This window comes from Ochlerotatus camptorhynchus, unplaced genomic scaffold, assembly GCF_037179485.1.
Source record: "Ochlerotatus camptorhynchus isolate MF236.1 unplaced genomic scaffold, CSIRO-AGI_Acam_v1.1 ptg000646l, whole genome shotgun sequence".
Lineage (NCBI taxonomy): Eukaryota > Metazoa > Arthropoda > Insecta > Diptera > Culicidae > Ochlerotatus > Ochlerotatus camptorhynchus.
The window spans coordinates 60735-87459 of record NW_027041125.1 but is presented as its reverse complement, the minus strand read 5'-3'; the positions used below and the strand labels follow the sequence as shown (position 1 = coordinate 87459).

Here is a 26725-nt window from a genome sequence, read left to right as displayed (position 1 = left end):
GATTTGATGTTTAACTGAGTGGCTTTCGCCGTAGATTTGGGTGGGGAGGGGATTTTGTTTTTGCTTTATGTTTTCATTTTTTGTTCGGTCAAAAGGGGTCAAACTCTGGAATGCTTGCTGGATGATTCGTGAGTCGTGACTCGACAGGCAATGAATTGGTTTGACTTGAGGAAGGAAGTCTCAACTTTGGAAGTTTTGCAAACTCATGTTCACATGTATTTTCGAGTTTGAATATGATGACCTTCCATAGAGCTGAGATTGCTTTGCTTCAGGTTAGACCCACTTTTGTTGAGTGCCTGTTCTTGATACATACGCACTTTGCACACTCATCCTCGCGTCTATTTGTAAACAATTAATGAATTAAAATCGACGTTCGACAGGCAGTTTTGTTTGCAAGATTTTTGCTTGCAATCTAAATCAATTGTATTTGCCCTAAAGTCGTTTGCAGAACAATGCATTTGTGAACCGCATAGCTCAACGTGTTTGAATGAAAATAGAAATTCCTTCGCCCCAAATGGCCTCGTGTATAAACAATTTAAACGAAGAGTGACCGCAGCGCTATCGCAGATGACAATAAAGGCGTCATCGCCGCGGTAGCGGCTCTTCCTTATTTGTCCGCATGGAATTCATATTTCACTCCGTATATACGGACGATTCCCTTTGTCTGATGAACGGCCACCATCGCCATATCACCACATCAAGGCGCACGTTGTTTTGCCAGTGGATCGGTCAGCTGATACTCGAAGAAAATGTGATCCCCAACCAACCAGAGTTAACGTAAACAGATTGTGGTCAAACAACAAGCGAGATATGAGTGTTGAGTATTTACATATTCACATACATAGACGCAAACATTGTTTGGCCCCAATGATGGACGCGAAATTACCGAAGAAGCCGACACAATTCAATGACACGCAAAAAGTCGAGGTTGTTCAGTTGGTTTGGCGGTGGACTTCTCCTTGGCGTATGTTCGATCGTGTTTACCGAAATAAAAAGCGCACGAATCCATCATCTACTGGTGGCTCGGCACGACGCGATATTACGTCACAGATCGAAAATACACGCATGATCATAACATCAGCTCGTCATCATGCGATTTGATTTACATTAACATTATTCCTTTCTTGGTACCTATACTGGATTGGAGATTGATTATCATTGTGGGCTTATCTAGTCTAGTCTATTAAACATTTAAAGTGATTAAGCCATTATTTCATCGCATCTTAAAGATGAGAAAAAGTGGCATGGGTAATGCAACATTGCGAACGAGTTGAGACAAAAGTGGAATAGGATCGATGTCCTTTTCTTTCCTTTATTTAACGTCGGTCTCTGTTCCGCAATCTAGTGCCAATCATCGACGGACATCGATTGCCATCCATTGACGGCAATCGAATGTGCAGGAAGGCAGCTTCCAACACCTGCGTAGGATATCGCACCCATTCAACAACACACATGGGTCGGGACCAACGGCTTTACTTCCCTTCCGAAGGAAGACGTGACCAGAGATTTTTATGCCTCAGAAAAATCCCACCGACCCCGGCTGGCATTGAACCCAGACCCATTGGGGTGAGAAAGCAGTCACTCTTACCACTACACCACCGGCGCCGGCTTGAATCGATGTCCTGATGAAACTTGAAATTAATAGGTTAAATTTCATCCAAATACGATTCTTAAACCAATAATAAACATTCAAATTTTATCGACATGAATACACTGAAGCTAACTCGGAAAACGCCTTAATGTATGTATCTACTAATTGATCATCGCTGATCAACCAATGATTTTTGTGATTTTTGAGAACTTCTAGCGATTGGATCTGCTTAAAACTTTTCAGAAATGAAGTTTACTGATTATTTGAACTAACTCTTTGATTATGTTGGTGCCACAATAGTGGTTGACATACTAAATAATGTTTCGAAAATAGCTAATTTCCCATACATGTTTGTATGGCGTCCTTAAATTTATTTCCGAAGGAAAAAAATCACATTTCCATTTACTTCTTCTACGTAAATAAATGATGCAATTGGTTCTTTCTTAGGCTCGTATACATGATTTAGAATTCCTCTGATTCTTAGATTTGGGAGGAACCATGCTTTTCAAAGTGTTTTTAAATTAATTTCCACTAGTGTATTGAGTGTTTTGTTTAGTTTTTGGTCATTTTTGAAACCTCAGATTGGAAAATATAGATATTGGGTGAAAACGATAAATGGCTATTAGATATTCTTATCAAATTTCGGCACCCTAAATCCTTGCACAAGGCTGGTATCAGGTAACATTTTAGAGTATTTTTTACCTAAAAACTCACATCAAATCACAGTTTGATTTGGTCTAAGAGAAAGAGGTGACAATTGGCTTCTTCCTCTATTATTTCTATCTCTATCTCTATCTTTATCTATCTCTATCTTTATCTTACGCACATGAAATCGGCAATCAGGAGCTGGTTCACGTTTGACAGAAAAGTGGTTCATTTTCGCCCCGTATTGTCACCTCTTCTCTTAGGATTTGGTAACCAATTTGTGTTAGAAAGATTAATTAAAAATCCGTGTATAATGTCTGACATAAGGAGTTGCAAACCTACGGAAACGTTAATTGTCCAATTGATTTTGACGGAATCACAAATCTTCAGAGGTTTCGAAACAAGTTCTAGTCCCAATAGAATATTTTACTTCGAGATCTTGAAAGTTTTCTCAGCCTACTAGGTAGGGTGAAAAGTAACCTCCTTGACCGCCAGAATACGCTGCTACTGCCTTGTAGTTCGTTCGTATTTAGGCAGACATGCCAAATTTCAGTGCGATATTGACTGCCCGGCAATGGACTGACGAGTGCTCCGAAGCGGCCGAGGGAGGCTCGATCGGCCGGAAAGGTTATGGCGTCGGTTTTCTGGGATTGTCATGGCATACTCTTCGTGGACTACCTCGATAAAGGAAAAACCATCACCGCAAGTATTACTGTGCATTATTGGAGCGATTGAAGGCCGAAATCGCTGCAAAACGGCCTCACATTAGGCGATTTTTTTTTGGTTTTTGCAAGACAATACGCCGGCGCACAAGAGCATCGCAACCACGGCTAAAATCAATGACTTACGGCTCCAATTGCTTCCGTATCCACCGTATTCGCCCGATTTGGCTCCCTCAGACTATTGTCTCTTCCTAAACCTCAAAAGATGGCTCATCAATAAAAAAATCAACTCACGTGAGGAAATCATCGACGCCGCGGAGCAGTATTTTGTAGACCTTCCGGAAAATTACTTTTCCGACGGGATCATGGGAAAATCTCTGGAATAAGTGTATCGAGCTAAAAGGGGAGTATATTGAATAAAAAAAAAACCCGAATTTATCCACCTATGGTGTGATCAGACCCTTCTTACTTATTCAAGTTTATTTATTTTATTGTCATTATCAGTGACCAAGCCCCCCACCCCCGTGTCATCCAGTGACGCTACGCCACTGCCTGGGGGTACCCGGAATATACCCGGGTGTAGTCTATTTGGTGAGGCTACCACCAATCACCTTATCATCGTATTTTAATGTGATTTAATGGGTTTTAATTCAATTCATATTCAAGCAACTTCCCCGGGGTACCCGGAACATGTCCAAGTGTGTCCAATGTGGTCTGGAACACTTAACACGACTTGCATTGATCTTATTTTTGAATTCTGTAGTAATTTAATGTGTCGCATGATGGTTTTGATACGTTTTCCGTTAAATCCAGCGTGAAGGCCCATATTCACCGGATCTTATTCCGGCCATATCTCCGGAACCGGTTCACCGATTCCAAAACCGTTCGATAGCGTTCAATGGGACCCCAAGACCTATCATTTGGCGCTGAGTTTGTCCAAATCGGTTGAGCGGTTGCTGAGAAACGTGAGCGCATTCATTTCGTTACATACACACACACATACACACACACACACACAGACATGTTCCGATCTCGTCGAGCTGAGTCGAATGGTATATGACACTCGGCCCTCCGGGCCTCGGATCGATAGTCGGTTTTTCAAGTGATATCTATACCCTTCTTTCCCTAGGAGGTTACTTTTCACCCCACCTAGTAAAATGTCAAAAAATTGTCTAGGAAAATTTTCAACATCTCGACACTTTTTCAAAGGCTAGAATTTTGAATTATGTTTGAAAACAAAGAGTGTGGTTCTGCGGTGCGAATTTTATAGGGATATTAGAAGCACTAAACTATCTATTTTTAGATGGGTTAACTGAACATTCAATTGTATTTAACGTAGCATTCTATAATAAAAAGTAAAGCAAAGTTCCAAAAAAGCGATCCATCCCTGTCCATGATCATTTAATGTATTCTATGTTACAGAAGCATTTACATTGTTCAAGGACTGTGAACTTACATTCTATATGTTCAAAATATAGGAAATTATTTCAGGCCGTACAATTGTCGCGATTTGTTTTTCTTGAAGATCTAGAATTTTTAAGTTCCAGCAATGAAAATAAATCATCCAAAGCTCTAAAATATATCCCTAAATCCCTAAATTTTATCCATCGAGATTTTAAGTCCTAGAGGCATTCAAATTTGTTTCAAGTCCGTGATTTTTCCATCTGGGAAAATTTTCCTCGTTCCATAAGAATGAGATTTTTGACTAGATCTAAAGTTATGACTAGGTCCCAGAGTTATGAATTTTGACGTAGGACTACGTCTGTGCTTTCTATATGGGGGTACACTTAGTGAAAACCGAAAATGGAACATGTATCGAAATTATGAAAGATTTTGAACGTTAATAACTCAGCTGCCTCTGGACCAATTTAAATAATTTTATCACCAAACGATTAAAAATGTTTCTACGCATCGATTGATTGATTGTTGATTTTCAACAAGAAGCTATTGAAAAGTGGTAAATGGTAAGCATTGTTCAAAAAGCGTCGAAATAACTAACAAATTCGCCAATTGCGTACATGCATATGCTGCTTCCCCAACACAGAAGTCAGAGACTCGCTTCTAGAAGAAACATGTCGATTGCTGCTTCCCCAACATTGTCATCAGAGAGTCGTTAGTAGACGAAACAAGTCGAACTGGCATTTGCCTCCGATCTTCGGACGTGTGCGAATAGGGAGGATGCAATTGCGTAACATTTTGCACACTCATCGCCATATTCAGAACCACACGCCCCCAACGACCCTACAAAATGCTCTCCAGAGTTATAATCTTGTAACCAAACTTGGAAGCAGGGGTGCAAGTGATTTTGATCGATTCTCTTCATCGACTTTCTGTTTCGTTAATAACTCGACGACGACATTCATTGATACGTTTGTTGTTCTGGATGATAGAAGAGCATAGCAGAAATAGTGCGAAATAGGTTAGTGAAGCCATGGTCATCAAAAGAGGAAATCGATGAAGAGAATTGACTTTCACCCCTTTGCTTCTAAGCCCCTTAATTCATTCGTCGTCATAGCAATAAAAACTAGCATCGCACCGCTTTTGGTTCTTGCTGTTTGCAATTCTGCTGTTCGACATTTTCGAAGGACCACTAAAAACATGAAATTACACTATTTTCTAGGGATGCCTAAAAGTTCAATTATTCGATTAACGATTAATCGTAAAGATTTTTCCTGCTATTCGATGAAATATTTATGGAATTTTCAATTATTCGAGCGCGTAACTGACATCCCTTCTTATTTCTACTTGTTTGAAGTACACAGTAGAGAAAATAAATAAAAGTACTAACTATCTGAATAGGCATAGAGAAGAACCATGACGTGAAACAGGATCATGAAATCTCCGATAAAAGTGTTAAGCGTCTTTCTGCTAAAGGCTAACATTTACCAACTTGTTGAGAGAAGGAGTTTAACGAGAAAAACTAAAAATAGGAGGAGTTTTATCTGGGTGGACACTGATATTCTGCGGCCTTCCAACCTGTTGCACACCAGTTCAAACCCTGTCCAGCAGCAGACGGGCTAAGACTCTTGCGGGTGCCCAGTCATTGTCCGATTTGCTGATCCAGCTGCCTACACGTCATCATCATCTTCCAAAGGCTTTCCCTTTTCAGGGCCACCAAGATTTTCCAAAAGCATTAAATTTCTGAACATGCCCCAACTAAAATTCATATCAAAAGGTTCTTTTCAGGGCAATCATAGTCATACTAAAGAGTAGAGTATAAACAGAGAGAACCCCGTTCAAATTCCTATTCCTACACAAAACACATAGTCCTGCTGCAGTTAACAAATAACATTGATTATATAAGACCACGTAGTCCTACCTCGCCATTGCGTACAACTGGCTGTCCCTTGTAGTTTTTTCTATGTTTGAGGTGTTACAGAAGATTCTATTTTTTGGAAGATACATAGGAGCATAGCAAAAAGACGACCAGTCCGTTTTAGCGACGACAAAGAAGAGTGCGATCTTTTTATTAAAATACTCAGGGCTAACTTGGATCTACATTTAATTGTAGACTGCAGTTCTTCACGTTTCTATATCCGCATAATTGCATCGCTTTATCTAAATCCTAGATCTTAAAAATTGACTGTCCTAAAATTGTAAAAATTTGTATAAATGCGTGAATTTGAACATTTTTATTTCTGTGGCTCAATTATGCGATCTAATCACCAATTCACGATCTGCATCTAATATCAACTTAGTAAATTGTTTGTTTAAAAAAATCGAGGTGGATAAAAAGTACAGAGTGAAGCAATGGAGGTTAAAATTGGATCATGCTCTTGCTTATTCAATTCATACTTATTTTTCGAGAACAAATGTATGTCATTCTTAAAACATTTGTTTTATTTTTAAGAAGCATGAAAAATGCGCATTATGAATTCTCGAAGTGGCAATCAACGGGAGATTGGAACCATATCTTTCCGATCAATAACTTTCACAATTGGTCTCTTTTTTATTGTTTAAAAGTCAATACGGTTACCATTTTCGTTATTTTAGTTACTACTATTACATCACATACCCTCGTGCAGCCCTGTATAATGGCATATTTTTTAACGTCACGCCTAAATGTATATTTTATTATATTAAAAAAAGATTGACTAGCACTTTGTTGAAAAATGTTACTTTCAAGTTAAGGACAACAATCGTTCCAATTTTATGATTCAAATGTTTGAAAATAGATATGGAATGCTATTGAACGTCAATTAAATAAAATTTAAAATAATGTAGAAAACTCAAGGGGTAAGTCACTCAGCACATTGTGTCGCAATTAGATTCGGCACAGTTTGGGAACATCCATCGGCACAATCTCGTAGGCATTTGATTGTAGTAAATAAAATGGGAGCACTGCTGGTCACTGAAGTTGTTCACAACATTACGTGCTGTTTGGCTGTATATTCAGGAACATCCTCAAATTAAATATATCATAGGAACTCTGACTAGCAGTTCACTGCTCGGTTCACTTATAGATTTAAATCCGAAATGCCGCTAGACCAGGGCTGGTAGCAGGTCACTTTTTAGTGACTTGGTCACTATTTTCAAGTCAGTCACTAAAAAGTCACTTTTTTCATCAAAAAGTCACTAAAGTCACTATTCCTTAAAATTTAGTCACTAAAGTCACTTTTTAGACCAATGTTGAGAGTAAATAATTTGAGTTTAAAAACTCAGAGTAAAGTCTGACAAGAAGAGTTGCGAACATATGGAAACGTTTACTGTTCACGAAATCTAATATTTTATTTATTTTTATCTTGAAATTGTCGTAGACCTATCATAAATTTTCAGAGATTTCTAAAAAAGCTCTAGACCCAATATTCTGGCTGTTTTACATGGAGATCTTGAAAGTTATCCAAGCCTACACTGCAACTAAAAGTTACGTAATATTCAAATGAATAGGCACGTTTATATTTTCCATCATACTTTTCAGCATGCTTTGTATGCACAGTTGTACACACCAACTGCTCATTTGTTAATATCTTTTCACTCAGTTATTGAAAATTGATTTTCTTTAAAGTAATTGATAGATAAGGATCATAGCTTACAAGATATGCAAAGAGTAGGTACATCTTAACATTTGAATCAACAGCAAAGAATTTTTACACATAAAGTCCGAGATGTGCAGCGAGCATTTCTCACTTGATTTTTACAACGCAAAAACAAATACAGTTTATTACTTGAATTAAAATCTACTTTTTATTACTTAAATTAGTTAATAAGTTATTAGCAAATGAGCAGTTCGTGACGAAAACTGTGGATGGCAAGCATGCTTTTCAGGTGAATATTACGTATTTTGGGGGAGAGATTACATTTGAGTAATTCACATAGAAATCAATTGATTTTCACGAAAATTTTATCGGACTTTCCGATAATCTTCAAATTGGCATAACTCAAAAGCGAAGTAGATGTTACTGGATTTTGTAGTAATAATAAAGTGAATTGGTGACAGACTATAGATATATATTTCGATTTATTTGGGTCATTAAATGATTGCATTCTAGAAAAATTGAAATTCACTCATTTTCTGCAATTTTATTTTTAATTTATAAATGAGTGTTCATTTATAAACATTATAAAACTTACGCTTGAAAACATGAAGAAGCCTGGACATTCCAACTCGACCAACAACAACGAATGCGCACTTTCTTCCTTCGCCATTTTTGAATAACGAATACGACGAGAAAATTTTCGTTTTATGAAATCACGAAAAACTTAAGTGAATTTCACTTAGCCTTTACCAGCATGATATGTGGACTGGACCAGTGAATCCAATGGAATTCATAGCCATGTCATTGAAGTCCTATCTTGGAGAGGTTACCTGAATTTTCAGGTAAAAATTACCTTTCTCGTTGGTTCAATGTATAACAAGCTCTCAACATTTGTTCAAAGGCCAGAAATTTGAATAATCATTGACCCCCGGTAGCTTTAGTATCCGTGATGTTTGTTTTAGTGGGTGTATATATGTACATTTAATTCTAAACTGCAGTTCTTCATGTTGCTAAATGCATCGCTTCATATATATCCTATATCAAGAACAACAAGCTTTTTGTAACCAAGCTTTCTTATGCCCTTTTCTCGCCTCCCATATGACACCAACGCAAACCATCAACATCGCCGGATAGGGTAAAGTTTCCCCTTTCCGATGATGTTGTTAGTTTGTGTGGGCGACCCTCGGTTGGCGAGAAGAGGGTCTACAAAGCTTGTATGCCCTTTTCACATGTGGCTCTTGATATCTTCAAAAAATGCTATCTAAAATCGGTACTTTGAATATTTTTCTCTGTGTCTCTATTTAGCGATCCAATAACAAATTCATGATCTGCAGAGTGAGGAAATGGAGGTTAGAATTGGAACGTGCTCTTGCTTATTCAATGCATATGTATGTTTCGATAACAAATTTATGTGATCCTTAAATCATTTATTTTTTTTATTTTTAAAAAGCATGAAAAATACCGGAATAACGGATGATTGGAACCATATCTTTCCGATCAATAAATGTCACTATTGGTCACTTTATTTTTGTTTAAAAGTCACTATTTGGTCACTATTTTCGTAATTTTAGTCACTAAAGTCACTACTATTACATCACATACCCACTACCAGCCCTGCTAGACAGATTTATTCTTGCGATTTCAAACCAAAACATTCAAGCGGTCAGAAATACCGGGTTGCCGGGATGGGTATTTTACAAACAATCGCCTATGACTATGACCAGCTCAATCGGCACACCTGCGGCACACTTGCAGCACACTGAAAAAAAAAGATGAGCTGAGATTGGTGTGCGGAGTGACCTACCCCTTGAGAAAACTACTTTTTTGTAAAGAGAAACTCGTCAAAGCTACCATTGGAGTCTCATAATGAAATGCTATCATGATTTCTCTTGATATTTATCACCAACCAACCAATTTGCCCCCGGATCACAATTTTGTTTTTTTTTTAGGTTTTCAGCCTAAAGGCAGAACAAATTAAATATAAAATTAGCACGTCTTATTTCAACAAAGTTCAACTCGTTAATTTCGAAAACATAATTGTTTGTATTGTGTCAAAATCTAGGCCGTGATTCATCACCCCTCGTGACGAACATAACACCTCGATTACCCATTCGATAAAAAGTTCAACCTTAATCCAATTTCTAGCACCCGAGTTGTTGTCATATTCTGTCTTCACTTTTTGCTCTGAATGCAGAAGTATTAGCTTGGATATTCTTTAGCTTTACCGTCTTTTCGGTTAGGTGATATTTGGCTGGCAGCTGTTTGTAGCACTTTCGAAATACAAAAAATAACTTCCCTTAGTATACCTTGCTGGTTGACGCCTTATCTTATCAGCGCCGCTTTTTTTTCGCGGGTTTAAATATATGACTCATAGCTACACCACGTCAACGTTCACCTATTCAGCCGTAAGCACAACTCTATGTGCTCTGCTTCTGATGGTGATAATGAATGCTTCCTATCGCATTGAATGTGTTGAAGATCTTTTACCTGTCTGAGTATTGCTCGAATCGAAAAACCTGCGACTTGGGTGCCGCGAGCTCTTTGGAACGGATGTTTGTTGTGGCGGGTTGGTGCTCGGCAATGGTCAAATCTTGTTTGTTGTTTGTGAATTTTCCGACTGCGTCATTTTGCGCGAGTGAAGAAGAGAATCCAAAACTATTTTGGGTATTTTTTTTCGGTTTCAAGTATGACGTTGACTGATGTGGTGCAGTCTCAACTGATTGCAGAGTTCATATCCGTTTGCGAACAGTGGTACAAGCTGAATAACGGAACCGTACGGATTCGGAACAACGCTGTCCCAAGGGCTCCATATGTGAACTATAAGATGCTGCTGTTGGCATGGAAGAAGGATTGCTTGCTGGAAAAATCCCGCAGCATGGGAGGAGAATTCCATCGGGTTAGTATTGCCTATGAATCCTTTTTTTACCCGCCGCAATCATTGGCGTGAAGATGAAAAATGAAATGGTGTCAAATAGCATACCTTCGGGAGGAAACGGATCCACAAAACAGTTGCTCTAGGTTCAAGTTTTATCTATACGTGGTCCATATATGGTGTTGTTGCTTGTTGATTCGTGGGGATAGGCATGAACGAAACAGACTGATGCATACTATCTATTCGTGTGTGTCAATATTTAGATAGACTTCCCGCAGCGAGTCAACCCATCACCAATTCGACTGCATATGAATAAGCTTTTTGTGTGCTACTGCTGTTTCGTGCTGCCAGGAAGTTTTCCATGATGCACTGGATTGAAAATTGACGCTATCGTGTTGTTCACTCTTTCCGGGGACGTCATTTCATTTGAATGACTTTCTGTCGCCAGGCTCAAATGGAGTCGTTTGTTGTGGATGTACGGATCGAGGTACGGAGCTCAGTGGACTAGTGGCGATCGTTTTTGCTTACTGAGATATCCGATTCATCCTTCCCACTAACAGAAACGTTCCTTCTGTGACAGCCGTGGGGATGAAGAGGTAGCTATGCTCGGTCCCTTGTAACAACTAATGTCGAACTGGCAATCATTCCTCTCTTCGATGACCGGTGCCATTATTGAACTTGAAATTGATTACTCTAGCTGATAATGGATTGCTAATCGCGAGCTCCATTCATTTATTTTTTTATATATTTTTCGCTGGATCTGGTCAATCGCAGAGTAGCAGCCACTCATTTTACAGTAATGAATCCTCATGGTCATGTTGTAGAGAAAGACGGCGAACTAATTTTACAAAATTCAAAAGGGAATTTTGTGATTTGGATGATACAACTAAAAATTTACACTACTTGCCGTCGTTTTCCAACCCAGAATTGGAAATTTCGGTTTGTTGCCGATTTCGAGAGGTATGTTTGAAAGGCCAATCAAAAAAGTTCAATCTTAATTCACCTAGGAAATAAAAAGTCTTACTCTAGCCAGCAAACAATCATGAATTGTAGAACATTCTCCAAACAACCTACAATCCTGGATTGTGTGTGCCAGTGCACCAAACCTGCCATCCATCCATGCAACAGACCATAATGCTACTGCTATAACAAAAGGAAGTGGAAGTTCCATGATCACATGTTCGGAACAGACACCGCCACGACTCTTTTGCATTTGCTCTTTGGGGGAGAGAACGACCGGAAGGATGCTGTTTTTAATTGAATTTTGGAACCGTGCCCGGCATGATGCAGCATAGGCATATCAATGTGAACTTGACAGATGAATGCACAATTTGATTACAGCTGGAGGACTATGCCGTAACAGAGCTGTCCGGTCTCCTTCATTTGAGTGACTGTCGTGCAGGGACCGACTCGGACCTAATTGCGCATTCTTAAGCGAGCTCTCAGTGGACTGTAATTAGCTAATCAATTAATTTTGCTTTTCTCTGTTTCTGATTTCATTTGCAGATCGAACTGGAAAATCTCAACACGGCAACGGATGATATTAACAAACTGGAAATTGAGCTAGAGGTAAGTGCTTTCTGTGTGGAAAATCAATATATGTAGGCATTCGTTATCGATTTCAACAAAATGCTTCTACTGGACGACCATTTAAGTATTCTAACTCAAATCACAAAGAACGATTCATCGTGAGCAGGAAGACATTACAGACAGCATGCTTTCACGTACGCCGGGAATTTCAGCTCTTGTAGGATACGCAGCCGGCATAACTTAATGATAGCGCAAATATTTAGCTTGGACTATGGTAGACACTGCCCTAACCGTACAGCAGACTTCGTGTCGGTCTGGGGCGAAACTGGCTAAACGTTGTTTTTCTTTTCGTGTGCTTCCTCGTGGTGCGCATATGTGTCTGGTGCGGAGTTGTTTGGTTTGTTTTGATAGAGTAAGTTTCCCAACTCAAAATCCAACCTGTTTCACTACTTAGTCGACGCTAGTTGGGTCTCAGACACCGCCACCCGGACAAACAAACGTCGATATAACCCAATCGGATGCACATAATAACACTGTAGGGTACAATGCGAAGTTTGTACAGCTAGTACAAGTGATCCCAAGCTTTTAAACCTCTCTGCCAGTGCAAGAGAAACGGAAGGCATATATTAGCTTCAATTTTACTTGTGCGCTGCACTTTTCTTCCCGCGTGTGCTTTTGCTTTTGTTGAAACGATGAAGAGTGGTACCTTTTACCGGGTTTCTCTTCTTCTTATTCTTCTCTTTTCTGGTGGCTTGTATAGGAAGTTATGTAACCTTTGTTGCTTTCCTTGCGCCAGTCGTGATTTTTACAGTTCCGAATTGTGTACTAGTTTTTGGGCTAATGGTGTTGTTTATGTTACGAAATGGAATGTTTGACGAAGTGTGGTTTGATTGTTTTGATATGCACTTTGGTTGTACAACCATGATTCATTGTTTCCGAGAACTAATGTGTGGAAGTTGGGAGGTTTTGTATAGCTACATCGGGGTTTGCTATGCGGTTGTAGCGATTTATATGGTAGGCATACCTAGATTCATGAGTCATCTTCATTCAAGTCTTGCTATGTATCCAAACTGGAACACTACTTTTGTCTTTCCTTTTATTTTATGGCGAAATATGGACCAATAAAGAAATCATTCCATTTTATGATGGGATCGCACCGCAGTGATCGGAGGTGGAAAAATCACAAACTTAATTGAATTGTTTATAAACTTAATTAAAAAACTGTATTCAGAATTGCCCGCAATTCTACAATTTCAAAAATGTATCATGACCTACTATGAAAAAAATAATAATGATAAATCTAACTTTTTCTCCTAAACAGACAGAATAATACTTTCTTCGAAAAAGTTGTATAGCTACTCAAAATTTGAAACTGTTGAAAATACCAGTTTTCTATATCTAATAATTTTATATATATGGGACGTATTTTATAAATTTAGTTTTACCTTTGTTACTAGCGTAACATAGTTATTAGAATTGATTTTCACGCGTCCTGCCATCTGCGCCCGATAGCCATCTACACAAGCTATCTCACCTGTATAAAACATTCCCAATCGATAGAACTCGCCGCGATCTGGCTCGACAGTTTGATTACGACATCGTAGAATCAAATTGAACATCAAAATTCGACCCAGCAAGATGAAATTTGCTGATGTCTGTATGTGCGTCTGTGGACGCGTTTCATCTAGACAAGCTTTTTTCGAGATGGCTCATGCGATCAATATGGTTGATATCTCGTTTGATAGGCCCCATTGCGTCATTGATCGCTATTGAATTTTTTCTCGATCTGACTTCCGGTTTCGGAGATATATAGGCCAGAATGATTTTAGTGAACGATTTTTTAAAAATTAACGGTACACTTTATCAACATGATTTCTTTATCAGTAGAAAGACCTTATCTACACGCAAACCAAATTTTTTTTACAATGAATGTAAGTTCCATTTCCTATCATCCTCTGTTCATGAACATCGCAGCGAATGTTAGAAGTTGACCTTGCAGGCGATGTAATGGTTTTTTGCCTTTTTTTTTCGTGTTATGTATGTGATTTCATCTACACAAGCAAGCATTTGCCTTGATTTTTATGTATAAGATGGCAGAACGACGCACACACTTGCCTCGAATCTCTCCTGCAGAAAAATCATACGAAGTCAAGTGTGAGAGGAAATGAGCGCTTCTTGTTTGCTTTTAGGCTATCCATATTCAGAAGCATGGAGAGAGCAGTGAGAAAGCACAGGTCTGATAATCACAACGTTCGTGGTTCGAGTCCCAGTCGGTAACCATTTTCCAATTTTTTTCGACATAATTCATTTCACTCACTAAATACACTTCACATTTTTCGGTCTCCAATTCTCTTGCATTGGACCGCAGCTAGGTATATTGCATCCTCGGTTCATGCAGTCTCCACTTACATCCTCTGATGATGAATTCCACATAATTGTAAGCGAATCTTACATCCACCGGTTGGGTGTATATCTACTTGGGGAAAAAATTTCATACCGATCTGACTTCCGGTTCCGGAGATTTACAGGATAGAATGATTTTAGTTAACGATTTTTTACAAATCAACGGTTCATCCCATCAACGTGAAAGACCTCATCCATATCTACCTGCAGAAAAAAAAAAATTCATACCGATACATAGGTATTAGAATCGATTTTCACACGTCCTGCCGTCTGCGCCCGATAACCATCCACACAAGCTATCTCACCTGTTTAAAACATTCCCAATCGATAAAGCCCAATCGATTCTCAATTTAATCTAGGCAAGATTTTTTTGAGATGGCTTATTCGATCAATATGGTTGATACGTGCATGTCCTCTGTTTTTTTTTTTAAGTCAGAAGATGGCTTTATGTTTAGTTTGGGCGTTATGATCAGAAGAAGAAATCGGACGCAAAATCGTTGAATGTAGGGGAGAAGAGCCCATAATGCACCCCTGGGTTAAAAAGGCCCCGTGCAGTTTTTCGTTGCTTATCCATTACTAATACTGAAAATATCATGTGCCAGAATGTTAGTTCAAGCACTGAACTAGCAATGCTGATTTTTAAATTCACGAATTGACAACCGGAAAGCTATGAAAAACAGCGCAGGGCCATTTCACGCCAGGGGTGCGTTGAGAACCATCCAATATTCCAATAGACCTTTTCGATGCTTAATCGTCTTTCTCTATCTATCACACATGTATGAATCGGCGGTGTATTTTCCCACTAATGTGTTTTCCTCTTGCTCGCACTCGTTGGATTTAAATGGTACAGTAGTGTGCGCCGATTTGACGTCGAAAAGCCAGATGTTGTCTCTTCAAATTTGTGCACGACCGATGAGATCAACCTAAATAAAAACCTCAATAATCTGCTGGAAAATGGGGAAAATTTACGAAAATTTTACACAGTCTAGTAGTAGTACCAATAGACCGAGAAAATTCAATCGTTAGTGTTATCATTTTCTGGTATTCTGGAAAAAACTTTTTGTGATTTATGAGTAAAATCAAATTTGGGTTGATCTCGTTGGTCGTGTGCAGCGAGTTTTTCCGCTATTGGAACTGCTACATCGTGAAACAAACCTGGAAACTCTGACCGATCAGTCCCGTTAGCGTAGCTGTTGGGGGTGCCGCAGGCTATGGTGCAACATTTTTTCGAATTTTATTCTGTATTCTCGCGAAACATTTGAAAAGGGCCTATCCTCGGCCTGTCTCTTTGATTTACCACGGCAACATAAACGAATTTCTCGCTAAGCTCACAGGACAGTTCAACATAAGATGATGTTAGCTGTATAGGCGCTATATTCATAGCCTGGCTGAGAGAATCTCGGGAACCAATTGAGCTGTCAAATAGTCGTTTGACTAATTAAGCTGTCAATTCACGACCAACAACAGAAAAAGGCACATCAGCTACTACGAACAAAACTTCCGGAAGCCGTTTTCTCGTGACTTAAGCCTCGCCTACGCAAACTAACTCAAATTTCCCCTATCCGATGATGAAAGCATTATCAAAGTTTTGTTTATAAAACTTGATAGTACCATTTCAATTGTTGGTCTACAATATATTGAATTGGCTCCGCTCTTTGATAGAACGAAATTCTATCCGCAAGACTATAAATATAGCGACTATAGTTAGCTTGCGCCTGAATCAACACACTGAATGGGAAATTCATTTGCATTTGCCCGGTGGATCAATTTGGGTTTTTAATTATAAACTTTTTACATAATATCTTGTTAAGCAAATGTTCTAGACAAATATAAACATAGTTAAACTACATGTTTTTGCTCCAGACTGTATGTGGCTATGTGCATTTCTTGCAAAGTTATAGCACTTTTTAACTTTATTTTATCCTATTTTTGACTGAATATAAGGGAAAAGGCGAGGGGGACAAAACTCCCAGATTTATTAAAGTTTTTTGAAAAAATAATCTTTATTTTCGTGAATCGATTCATATATGATATATCTGAATAAATCCACTTTATCAGATATAATCTCGAAAATTAAAAATTTCGTTTTTCATCGATCACATCCCTATAATATCGGGGTCACATCTTCAACTATCTCATGACAGGTTACGGTATTTGATGACGCCGCGAAGGAGCGTATCGATGCGATCCAATGCGATGTAAACATTGTGATTTTGTCGTCTCTTTCGTTCTCCCACTGTTTAAATGGTTGATGGAGTGATGGAGAAACATTCACATGGCCTCCCCTGTTTACATGACATTAGTGGTCGTATGGGGGAAGAAACCAAAGCTGTAGCTCTTTACTCTTATGCAGGGCTGGTAGCAAGTCACTATTTAGTGACTTGGTCACTATTTTGAAGCCAGTCACTAAAAAGTCACTTTTTACACCAAAAAGTAACTAAAATCACTATTTCCCTAAAAATAGTCACTAAAGTCACTTTTTCACTACTAAAATAGAGTGAGATTTAAAAATATCAACGAAATGTTTAAATTGAGTACTTGGCACTAAGCAAGTCTACAGTAGTTTTTACAAAATATACATATCTGTTAAAAAAATTAAAATTTTAACCAGGGTGACCAGTGAACCGCAAAACTTTACAACATCAAGAAAACTATTGGGAAATACCTTCAATTTCGATTTAAAATCGGGAAAAATATATCTCCTTTCCCAGAAAATAAATTGAAAACCTTGGAAACTTTCCAAAGGTTTTTGTCTGTGATAGATTTTCAAAAGTCTTTCAAACATGATTAAGAACTTTACAAAATCCAAAGTAAATTTTAAGAGAATTTTGAAGGATTCTAGGCATGACACCAAGATATATCAGACAAGAATACCAAAGTACAGACTACGAAAGTCTCATGCAAAGTGCTCTGAGGACCGATTTCTTCATATCCGCTTAATTCTTAAGCCTGGTTTACCTATATAGTTAAACTTGGCTTAACACATACGATCGTCGCTTTTGATTATTGTTTAAATTATGAGAGACGCAAAATTTAGCTCCTAAACAATTTTGTAAATAATTCCAATATAATTGAGAGTGAATTTAAACGAGAGTGCTGAGGAGAATTCTATGACGATTGGATGAGGATTCTAGGTCCAATTCTAATAAGAATTCAAAATTAGTTCTGAAATTTTGCTTAAGGGAGCTCTGATGAAAATTCCATGAAAATCCCTTGAACTCAAAAAATGGTCTCTGCTGATAGTTCTAAAAGAATTCTGGGGTGATTTCTAAAGATACTTCAAAGAGAATTCTAAAGAGTTCGAAATAAATTCAGAGACGAATTCCAATGGAATCGAATTTTGAGGGTTCAATCTCAAAGGAATTTTGAGAAGAGTTTCAAAGTTATTATGTGATGGATTTTTGTTTTGAGGATTCTGAGGACTTACTACGGGAATTCTAAGGAGAATACGAATTGAATTTCCAGTTGAATGCAGGGGATAAGTCCAAGATTATTCTTAGCAGAAATTTATGAAATTTCTGAGGTTTTTTTTTTTTTCTTTGGTTTGTTTTTTCCGTCGATCTTGTTTTCCGTGCTGAGCACCAATGCTACCGACGTGCCAGGAAGCCAGCTCCCACACCTGGACCCTACCTATCGACCCATCATCTCATGAACCGGGGACCAACGGCTTTACTTCCCATCCAAAGGAAGGCGTGATCAGAGGATGTTATGCCTCAGAACATCCCGGCGGCGCCGACTGGGTTCTTTCTGAGGTTAACTGCATGGATATTCTAAGGAGGATTGAAATAAATTTAAAATGGATTTATGGAAGGAGCCTTCAGAGAGTTCCTAGAAGAATCAATGAAAAATCGAAAATAATCTACTTTAACTAATCATGTGTTATTATTTAATGTGTAAATTTAACGATTTACATAGTCGGAGATGCTTAACGTCAAATATCAGACTTAAAGTGGAGATTTTATACTATAGATGAGGAGATTAAATTATAGAGTTGATAGTTCCGTTATAGTACGGCAGTGTTAAAATTATACAAAGTAGAAAGCGAGCAAAGGACAATTTTGAGGAAGGTACGAATCGGGAAGTTGTTTACGTCAGATGGTACATGAGTAAATCGACCATCATCCCTTTTGTCAGTTGTGGCAGGGGGAAACATCCCTCACCATCCCTCATTAACGGATGAGCTTGGTAAAGGAGATGCTCTACCCGATTCGTACCATCCTCAAAATTGTCCCTTGTTCGCTTTCTACTTTCTATATACGAATTTCACTCTGCCGTACTATAACGGAACTATCAACTCTTTGCTCTCATCTCCTCATCTCTTGGAGGCGAACCAGCCTAAGGCTGAAAGCCTCCTTAATAAAGCTAAATAATAATAATAATCTCCTCATCTATCGTATAAAATGTCCATTTTAATTCTGATATTTGATGCTAAGCATTTCCAACTACAAAATAATCTATTTTCAAGAATTTTGTTGATTTTTCTGCAAAGAATTTCAAGAATGCAATATTTTTTTTGTAAATGCTTATTTGTCTCAAATCAAATTCAAGATCATAAAAAACGGGAATTATTATTAGGTTAGGTTAGGCTATCTTTATTAGCGAGACTTTCAGCCAGAGGCTGTTTCATCTCTTAGGGAATTACTATTTGCTAATCATCACGTATAACGTAAGCGAAAATAAATTATTCAAATCACTTCAAACGCTCTTCACAGGAGATTCCGTTGTGAGATTCGATTAAATTAGAGGAATTTATGAAATTTGATTTTATGTTCCATGACACAAAAAGTTTATTTCAATATCCAACCGTATTTGAATTTCTAAGTTACCATATAAATGGCTACTTATTTAGTATTTACAGGTCACTATTAGGTCACTATTTCCGTAATTTTAGTCACTAAAGTCACTACTATTATATCGCATCAGCACTACCAGCCCTGCTATGGTAAAATCCATAAGCAAACGGCATACTGTGCGTGAAACATGGTGGTCGTCGTACTATCATTTAACTCCACTGGAAATTCCCATAAGCAACTGTCAATATTTGCTAGAAGAGACGATTTCTCGACGGTGCCGTCATGGCCAATAGAGAGGAAGTTAACAGTTATAAAAGGATGCAAGACAATGGAAAACGAAAAGATCAGGACGAAGATAATGCCACGGTGGAGGCAAACGAAAATCGGCTGAATGCTGGATTTCAGAAGTATTCGATGAGAAATGGAGGATCCTATATGAAAGAAATTCGTTGGTTGAGAGCTTCATACGAAGAGCTTCGGAGTGTGCTTCTGCTGTAGATGGTTGAGTCAATGTAGAATGTGGGTGGGTTAATGTTATTTCTGCACAACTTTTTGAAAATATGAGCTATGAGTGGTCCGACGTGCGATCATGAAAGTGACAGACAGTCAAACCATAATACACACTAAAAATTAAATGCGAGAACGGTTGGATAATTCTAACTCATTCAAGATTACCGATGAATAGCGGATGAAATCGGATGATATCGGCAACAGGGTTACCAAAACTACAGACAAATCTGTATTTCTACAGATTTTTTAGAGTTTTTAAAACCAAGATTTTGTATTCACAGATTACAGATTTCTAGAATTTTAACAGATTACACAGATTTTTAAAATTTGATCAAACATTTAATAAATTATATTTATATTTATGCATGCTTTTTTGCGGAATGAAAAAGGAGAATGAAAACTGCCTTTTTTGCCAATTTATGATACATATATTTTTATCTATTTTTTGTCTCTGTCAGAAAAATTGCTGAATCACTTCTCAAATGACATTTTTAAGAATTCAATTAATAAACTTTAAACACAGATATCATCACATATTTTCTGGACAAAAACTAAGATGAAAAGATTTTTTTGAACAAAAACACAGATTTCCTTTTGGCAATACGAATCGAAGAAATCCACAAAAATTGAATTTATGAAGCCAATTTTATTGATATCCGCTTTCGTCCCCCTCGGAAAAAGGTGGAAATTGGGGCATAATATCAGATTCTATTTTTAAAGCTTAGACTTTGTACTACAAAGTAGTAAAGGTTTGGTAAACGCCAGTTCATAAATGAGTGAATAATTCGTGTGTTTTGCCATTTTCTATACAAAAACCAACCAAACTGCTAATTCGATGTGGCTTGTGGAATAGAGTAAAGGTTAAACACGAAGAAAATCATTACATTAAAAACGCTGCCATTAAGGCATTTTTAGAGTATTTTTTTTTCAAAATTTCACTGCATCAAGCTAAGAGTGTATAGAATCACAGTAGGCATTGGTTGTCAGGATAATTTCATTTGTTTACATCACGTTCATTTGTCGCAAGTACGTCGCGATTCGACCCTGCACGCTCGAAACGAAAACTCGGTCTATCCGCTCCTGGCAGTTTTCGATCAAATTCCTGGACAGGAATTGTATACCTCGGTTGACTGGAAGCGTACCCAGGAAGAATGTAAATAAAAAAGAAGTCGAAATTCCTTAAAAAGTTCCTTGTCTGGCAAGCAATCTGCAGTTGTGGGCTGCAACGCAAAACTTTCGTTACTTCTAGGGTAATGAACCAGCAAATTTACAAGGAGGAGTGTCTACGGAGGAGACTACTGCTTTTTCTGGAGCAGCATAAGGTGGATTTCCTATTCTGGCTGGACTTGGCAAGTTGTAATTACGCACATTCCACCAAACAGAGGTACAGCGAAAATGGCGTCACAGTGGTTCCCAAGGAGATGAATCCTGTCAATACTCCGAAACTAAGGCCAATTGAGGAATATTGAGCAATTGTGAAGCACATACTGAAGAAAACGGGTGGAGCTACAATTGACCTGAATTGGCAACCACACAAGTAGAAACAGTGCTCGTGCAAAGGATGAAAAGTTTAAGCAATGGCCTATGGTAAGAAGGAAAACTGAAACAATGGTCTAACAATAAGTGTAATACCTCCACCCAACCGGCGCATGTAAGATTCGCTTACTATTATGTGGTATTCATCATCAGAGGATGTTAGTGGAGACCGCATGAACCGAAGATGCGATATACCTAGCTGCGGTCCAATACAAGAAAATTGGAGACCGAAAAATATGGAGTGTAGGTATTAGTGAGTGAAATTAATTATGTCGAAAAAATAGAGAGAGAAGGATTAGTTATTTTCATTTAATTCCACTACCTTATTTGCTTATCCTTGACAGATACGCGTATTTCGTCTACAATGTGCAGACTGCTTCAGTGTCTTGTACTAGTCGAGTATTAGTACAAGACACTGAAGAAGTCTGCACATTGTAGACGAAATACGCGTATCTGTCAAGGATAAGCAAATAAGGTAGTGGAATTAAATGGAAATTACTAATCCTTCTCTCTCTCATTATACAGGTATTCCAGGTATTCTCTCTCTCATTATACAGGTATTCCACTAAGACGCCCACATTCATTGTAATAAATTTTTGGTTTGCGTGTACTTATGTATAGCTGTTACATTGACATATGAAAAATAAAACGCACTTTTAAACCCCAACAAGATTTCACCCTTGTTGTTTGGCGCTTGGTGTGCTCTCGCTTCCCTGACTCGACCGCGCTGATCTATTGTTAGTTTTTTTGCGATGTGCATTGCTTTTGTGCACAGAGTGACTTGAAAAAGAAATGGCATAGGGTTTTTGATCTAATGTCCGTCCTACTAAGCACAATCCGTGGTTTACCTCTCTTTTCTGAACGAGTTTAAATAAAAAGTGGAATATTTCTGTCAAATATGACTTCTAAATTTATTCACCTTTCCATAGATAGGGTTACGGTATGTAATGTGGGTCTAGTCCTTTCATTCGGCCTATCACGCAAATAAATAATTAATTAAGGAATATTACACAAAAAATAAGGAAAATATTGATCACTGATGGTTCATAAATGTGTACCACACACAAATCAATTTATATCACAACATTTCAATACATTTTCAGCTCTCGTAAGTAATAAAACTGGTTGAGAATATCACTCTGTTCGGAGTTTTTAGCCGCCATGACTTATAAGGTTAAGATGGGAAGGTTGACTGACGATCATCAAATGGCCTGATTATGGCATTTATTGAATGGAATTACCTGATAATACACACTAGACGTAAAACTTACAGTTGCTGTTTGAATATTTTATGTTTCTTTTAATTGTTTAACAACGTTTTCACAAGTAAATCATGGACCCAACTTTAGGGACACATTTCTTTTCTATGTTCCTAACTATGGCCCATGAAATTCATTTGACAGCATATAGCAATAAGAGTAACGTCAACAATGTGGTTTGCATTTGGATGATAAGGAACGAACAGGAAGGAAGATTTTTTCTGCCAAACCTGTATAATGAACATCACAATGTTTTGATTTCGCTATTCTGCGGTCGAAAGACGATAAGCGAAATTTTTAATTTTTAATTTTTAATTTGAGTGATTTAATGTAGTTTTCGTAAAATTTTCTCTGTGAAATGTTTTGAGGAATGAAGAGCATTAAGTTAACAGTGATAGTGATAAAAAAATATACATCAGAAAACGTTACCAAGAGCGTTTTTTTGAGGATCAAACAAGATAGGACGAAGTTGCATCCATAAATAGACCCAATTTGGGGACAATAGACCCATATTACATACATTTCCCTGGTGAGTTATTGTCTCAAAAAAAGTAAGTTTTTCAACTTTTCGTGGTTTCTGGTAGCAAACGACATAATAAGCATATCTAAGCATACCATTTAGCAGTAGAATATCGTTTGCAGGTAAATTAATTGATGAGTTATGATTAAAAACGTAATCGATGGCTGCATATTAGACCGAGGTTAGGGACGTATACCCTACCGTTGAATTTTATAAAGAGTCACAAATTGTTGAGATATTGTTTAAAATCTAATACTGCTTCTTGCTTCTAAATTCGTTCTACGAGTTTCAATTCCGTCCTAACGCATTGAAACGCCATTAGATTTTCTTCGTCCTATGGATAAGCGTAGTAAAAGGGGATTCGCTAGGAGCGCTTCTTTTGTTTTGAGAACAATGAGTGTAAATATTCATGCAATGCACTCTAAAAGGATTTATGTTGTAGCTAATGAACTAACGCTTGGGAACAAACCTATTATTGATTTGTGCACGGTGAAATCATTGATATTATTGATCTTTTCTGATCGATAGAACGGAAATGGGTGATTAAGACGAAGTAGTGCTCTACCCTATCTAGTTATTGTGTGGTTGGAATCGCTGGAGGAGGAATTGTTAAAAATGACTAGAGGAAAATATACGCATCGGGAATACGCTCCCAAATATATTGAGTTGGTGAGTACGTTCCAGTTGAAAATTGTTCTTATCCATTTCTCGATTACATTTTCGAGGGGTCGTGTCTTTTTTGTGGGCACTGCGTTTGATGGTCGGTTTGGTGTGGCTGGTGCCGCTATCAGGTAGGGAAAAAATTCCCGTTTCCGAAAAAAATACGAATATTTTTCCATAAGACTTTGTCTTAGACATCATTTCGATTAGAAATGACGTTTTTGTTCTACGGTTTATTGAAAAATGAAACAAAGTTTCATGATTCAAATAGCCGAATTTTAGCTAAAAACTGAACCCATACAAACAATTTTACCAAGGAGCATGCAAATCGGAGGAATCTGAACGATTCGTCATTTGGCTTGGAACTGCTCAAAAATATCAATAATGATGCAATTTATTCGACATACCTACTATTTCTAAACAATTTCGCTTTTACCAAAAATTTAACAAAATATAAATATAGAAAAGTGGTCATTTTGTACGATAGATGAGGATATGAAAGTATAGAGTTGATAGTTCCGTTAGAGTACGGCAGTTTGAACATTTGTATAAAGAGAGTAGAAAGCGAGCAAAGGTCTATTTGAGGAAGGCACGAATCGGGATGATCATCTCCTTCACCAAGTTTCCTTGTTGGGAAGGGATGGTGAGGGGTATCTCCCACGCCACTACTGGCAAAAGAGATGACCGCCGATTTGCTCACTTACCTTCGATGTGCGGAAACAGTTCTATCGATTGTTTCACACTCAAGTCGTCATCTGACGTAAGCATCTAGTCGATAGGTTTGGAAATTGCAGCTATTGTTGGCTCTACCGCTATATTAGAAATACTCAGAGGGAGAGATGGGCAAAGTTGTAGGTACCTTAATTATCTTGCAACCCTTGCTAGAAGCTAGAGTTAGAATATTGCTTTTGATTCCAAAAACTAGTGGGAATGTTCGATTGGCTCAGATTTTGACAGTTCATTTGGCTCAAAACGTTATCTCCGCTCATCCCTCCCTCTGAGTATTTCTTCGCTCTATGTGCTCCTGTCATCGTCAACTTAACGATCTCGAGGATACACGAGTAGGGGAGTTGCTGCTACTGTACCTTTCGACCAATTACAGTATGATTGCTCGCATCTAGAGTTATGTACTTTAACTAATCATGTTTGTATTACTTCATGCGCGAAGTTAACGATTTACATACACATTTAGAAAAAAATATGTAAATTTAGGTGCTCTGAGACTGACATATACGAGCGTCAATTTTGACTTCTGAGCACTTAATTTTACATGACATGTTTGTTTACGTCACATCCTTTATGTCAAGGATGGATTCCGTCACGTGTAAAATTTGGTATTTCTAAGTGTCTAGTTGAAGATGCTTAACGTCAAATACAAGACTTAAATATGAGAATGATCAACCCGATTCGTGCCTTCCTCAAAATTGACCTTTGTTCGCTTTCTACTCTCTATATACAATTTTCACACCGCCGTACTCTAACGGAACTATCAACTCTATACTTTCATCTCCTCATCTATCGTATAAAATGACCATTTTAAGTTTGATATTTGGCGTTAAGCACCTCCAACTATGTAAATCGTTAACTTCGCGCATGAAGTAATACAAACATGATAAGTTAAAGAAAATATAGAAATCTTCTAACCGCAAGAAGCAATGTTTGAAGAGAAATCGACGATTTGTCGAAAATCTTCAAACCACAAAACTGGTTTATCCGCCATTGGTGGAGGACATCTGTAGAATTTGATGGTGGAAAGAAATACTTAATATGCACAAAAATGGAACACACGATCTTAAATATTGAATGAAAACGTCTATCTTGCTAAAAGAGGATGTTCTCCTTAGTATGCAATATTGAATGGTAATACTACTCAATCATAAGTGATACGTTGTGAAATGGAGACCTTGGTGGCCTGTTGACAACCGTTTTTGCATACCGAGGAGAACATCTTTGTTTTTAGCAAGGTGGACGTTTTCATACAATATTTAAGACCGTGTGTTCCATTTTTGTGCAACAATGGCGAACAATAGTAAAGAGTCCATTCACCTTCTCGGAAGACTTAAACCATGACCACTTCTCTTACGCAGAAGTTATAATAACGGGTTTTACGATCGATGATCATTGATTTCTATGTTATTGGCAATCAAATCTATTCCTGCTTAATTGTTATGTCAATTGGTCCTTGTGCCATTAATTTATGTTTCAACCCTTTTTGTTCTACAGCATTATTGAAACTCTCGGGGACTGAATATAGCAATCTCAAAAGTCTGAAACATAAATCCTAAACCGAAATCGTTAGCTCTTGTGCATCAGACTGCTTGTGGCCACTATTTTAAGACTAGTTATAATCAAAGTGCGCTAATTAAAAGGAATTTACGATAACAACCATACTTCCATATACCCGTAAGTTTGCGATTGCCGACGGAAAACACGAAACCTAGTTCTCATGACGGTGGTGGTGCTCAACTGCAACTTGTAGCATAATTGGCATCGTCTCCGTCTGTAATCACCTTTTTCATAGAAGCAGTTATTTTAACGATGTGAATCATTTTTGACGTGCTTTGAGGTGACATTTTTCAAAGTGTGTGTGAGTGTGTTGTTTAGTCTATGGGAAAATCGATAAGTAATGACCGCATTTTCATAAGTTAATCAAACCAAGATAGATTTAATGTTGGAAAATTTTCAGTTTATGTTAACAATAACGAAAAAATCCGATCTTTTTTGCTTCACAAGTATGTATTGTAAACACGCAATTGTATTGTATTGGC

At 37.8% G+C, this 26725-nt stretch overlaps 1 protein-coding gene across 2 annotated transcripts in view; it reads left to right on the top strand.

Moving 5' to 3' along the window:
- The window catches only part of LOC135714436 (SH3 domain-binding protein 5 homolog), a 72018-nt gene that overhangs the window by 1276 nt on the left and 44017 nt on the right, over window positions 1–26725 (top strand). Inside the window, exons 1-2 of one of the 2 annotated variants that reach the window (XM_065237813.1) lie at window positions 10456–10770; window positions 12253–12315. In XM_065237813.1, coding sequence (XP_065093885.1) covers window positions 10561–10770; window positions 12253–12315 — 273 coding nt within the window. In that variant the 5' untranslated portion in view covers window positions 10456–10560. Of the gene's footprint in view, window positions 1–10455; window positions 10771–12252; window positions 12316–26725 lie in introns of those variants that run through there. The other variant, XM_065237814.1, reaches the window with a different exon arrangement.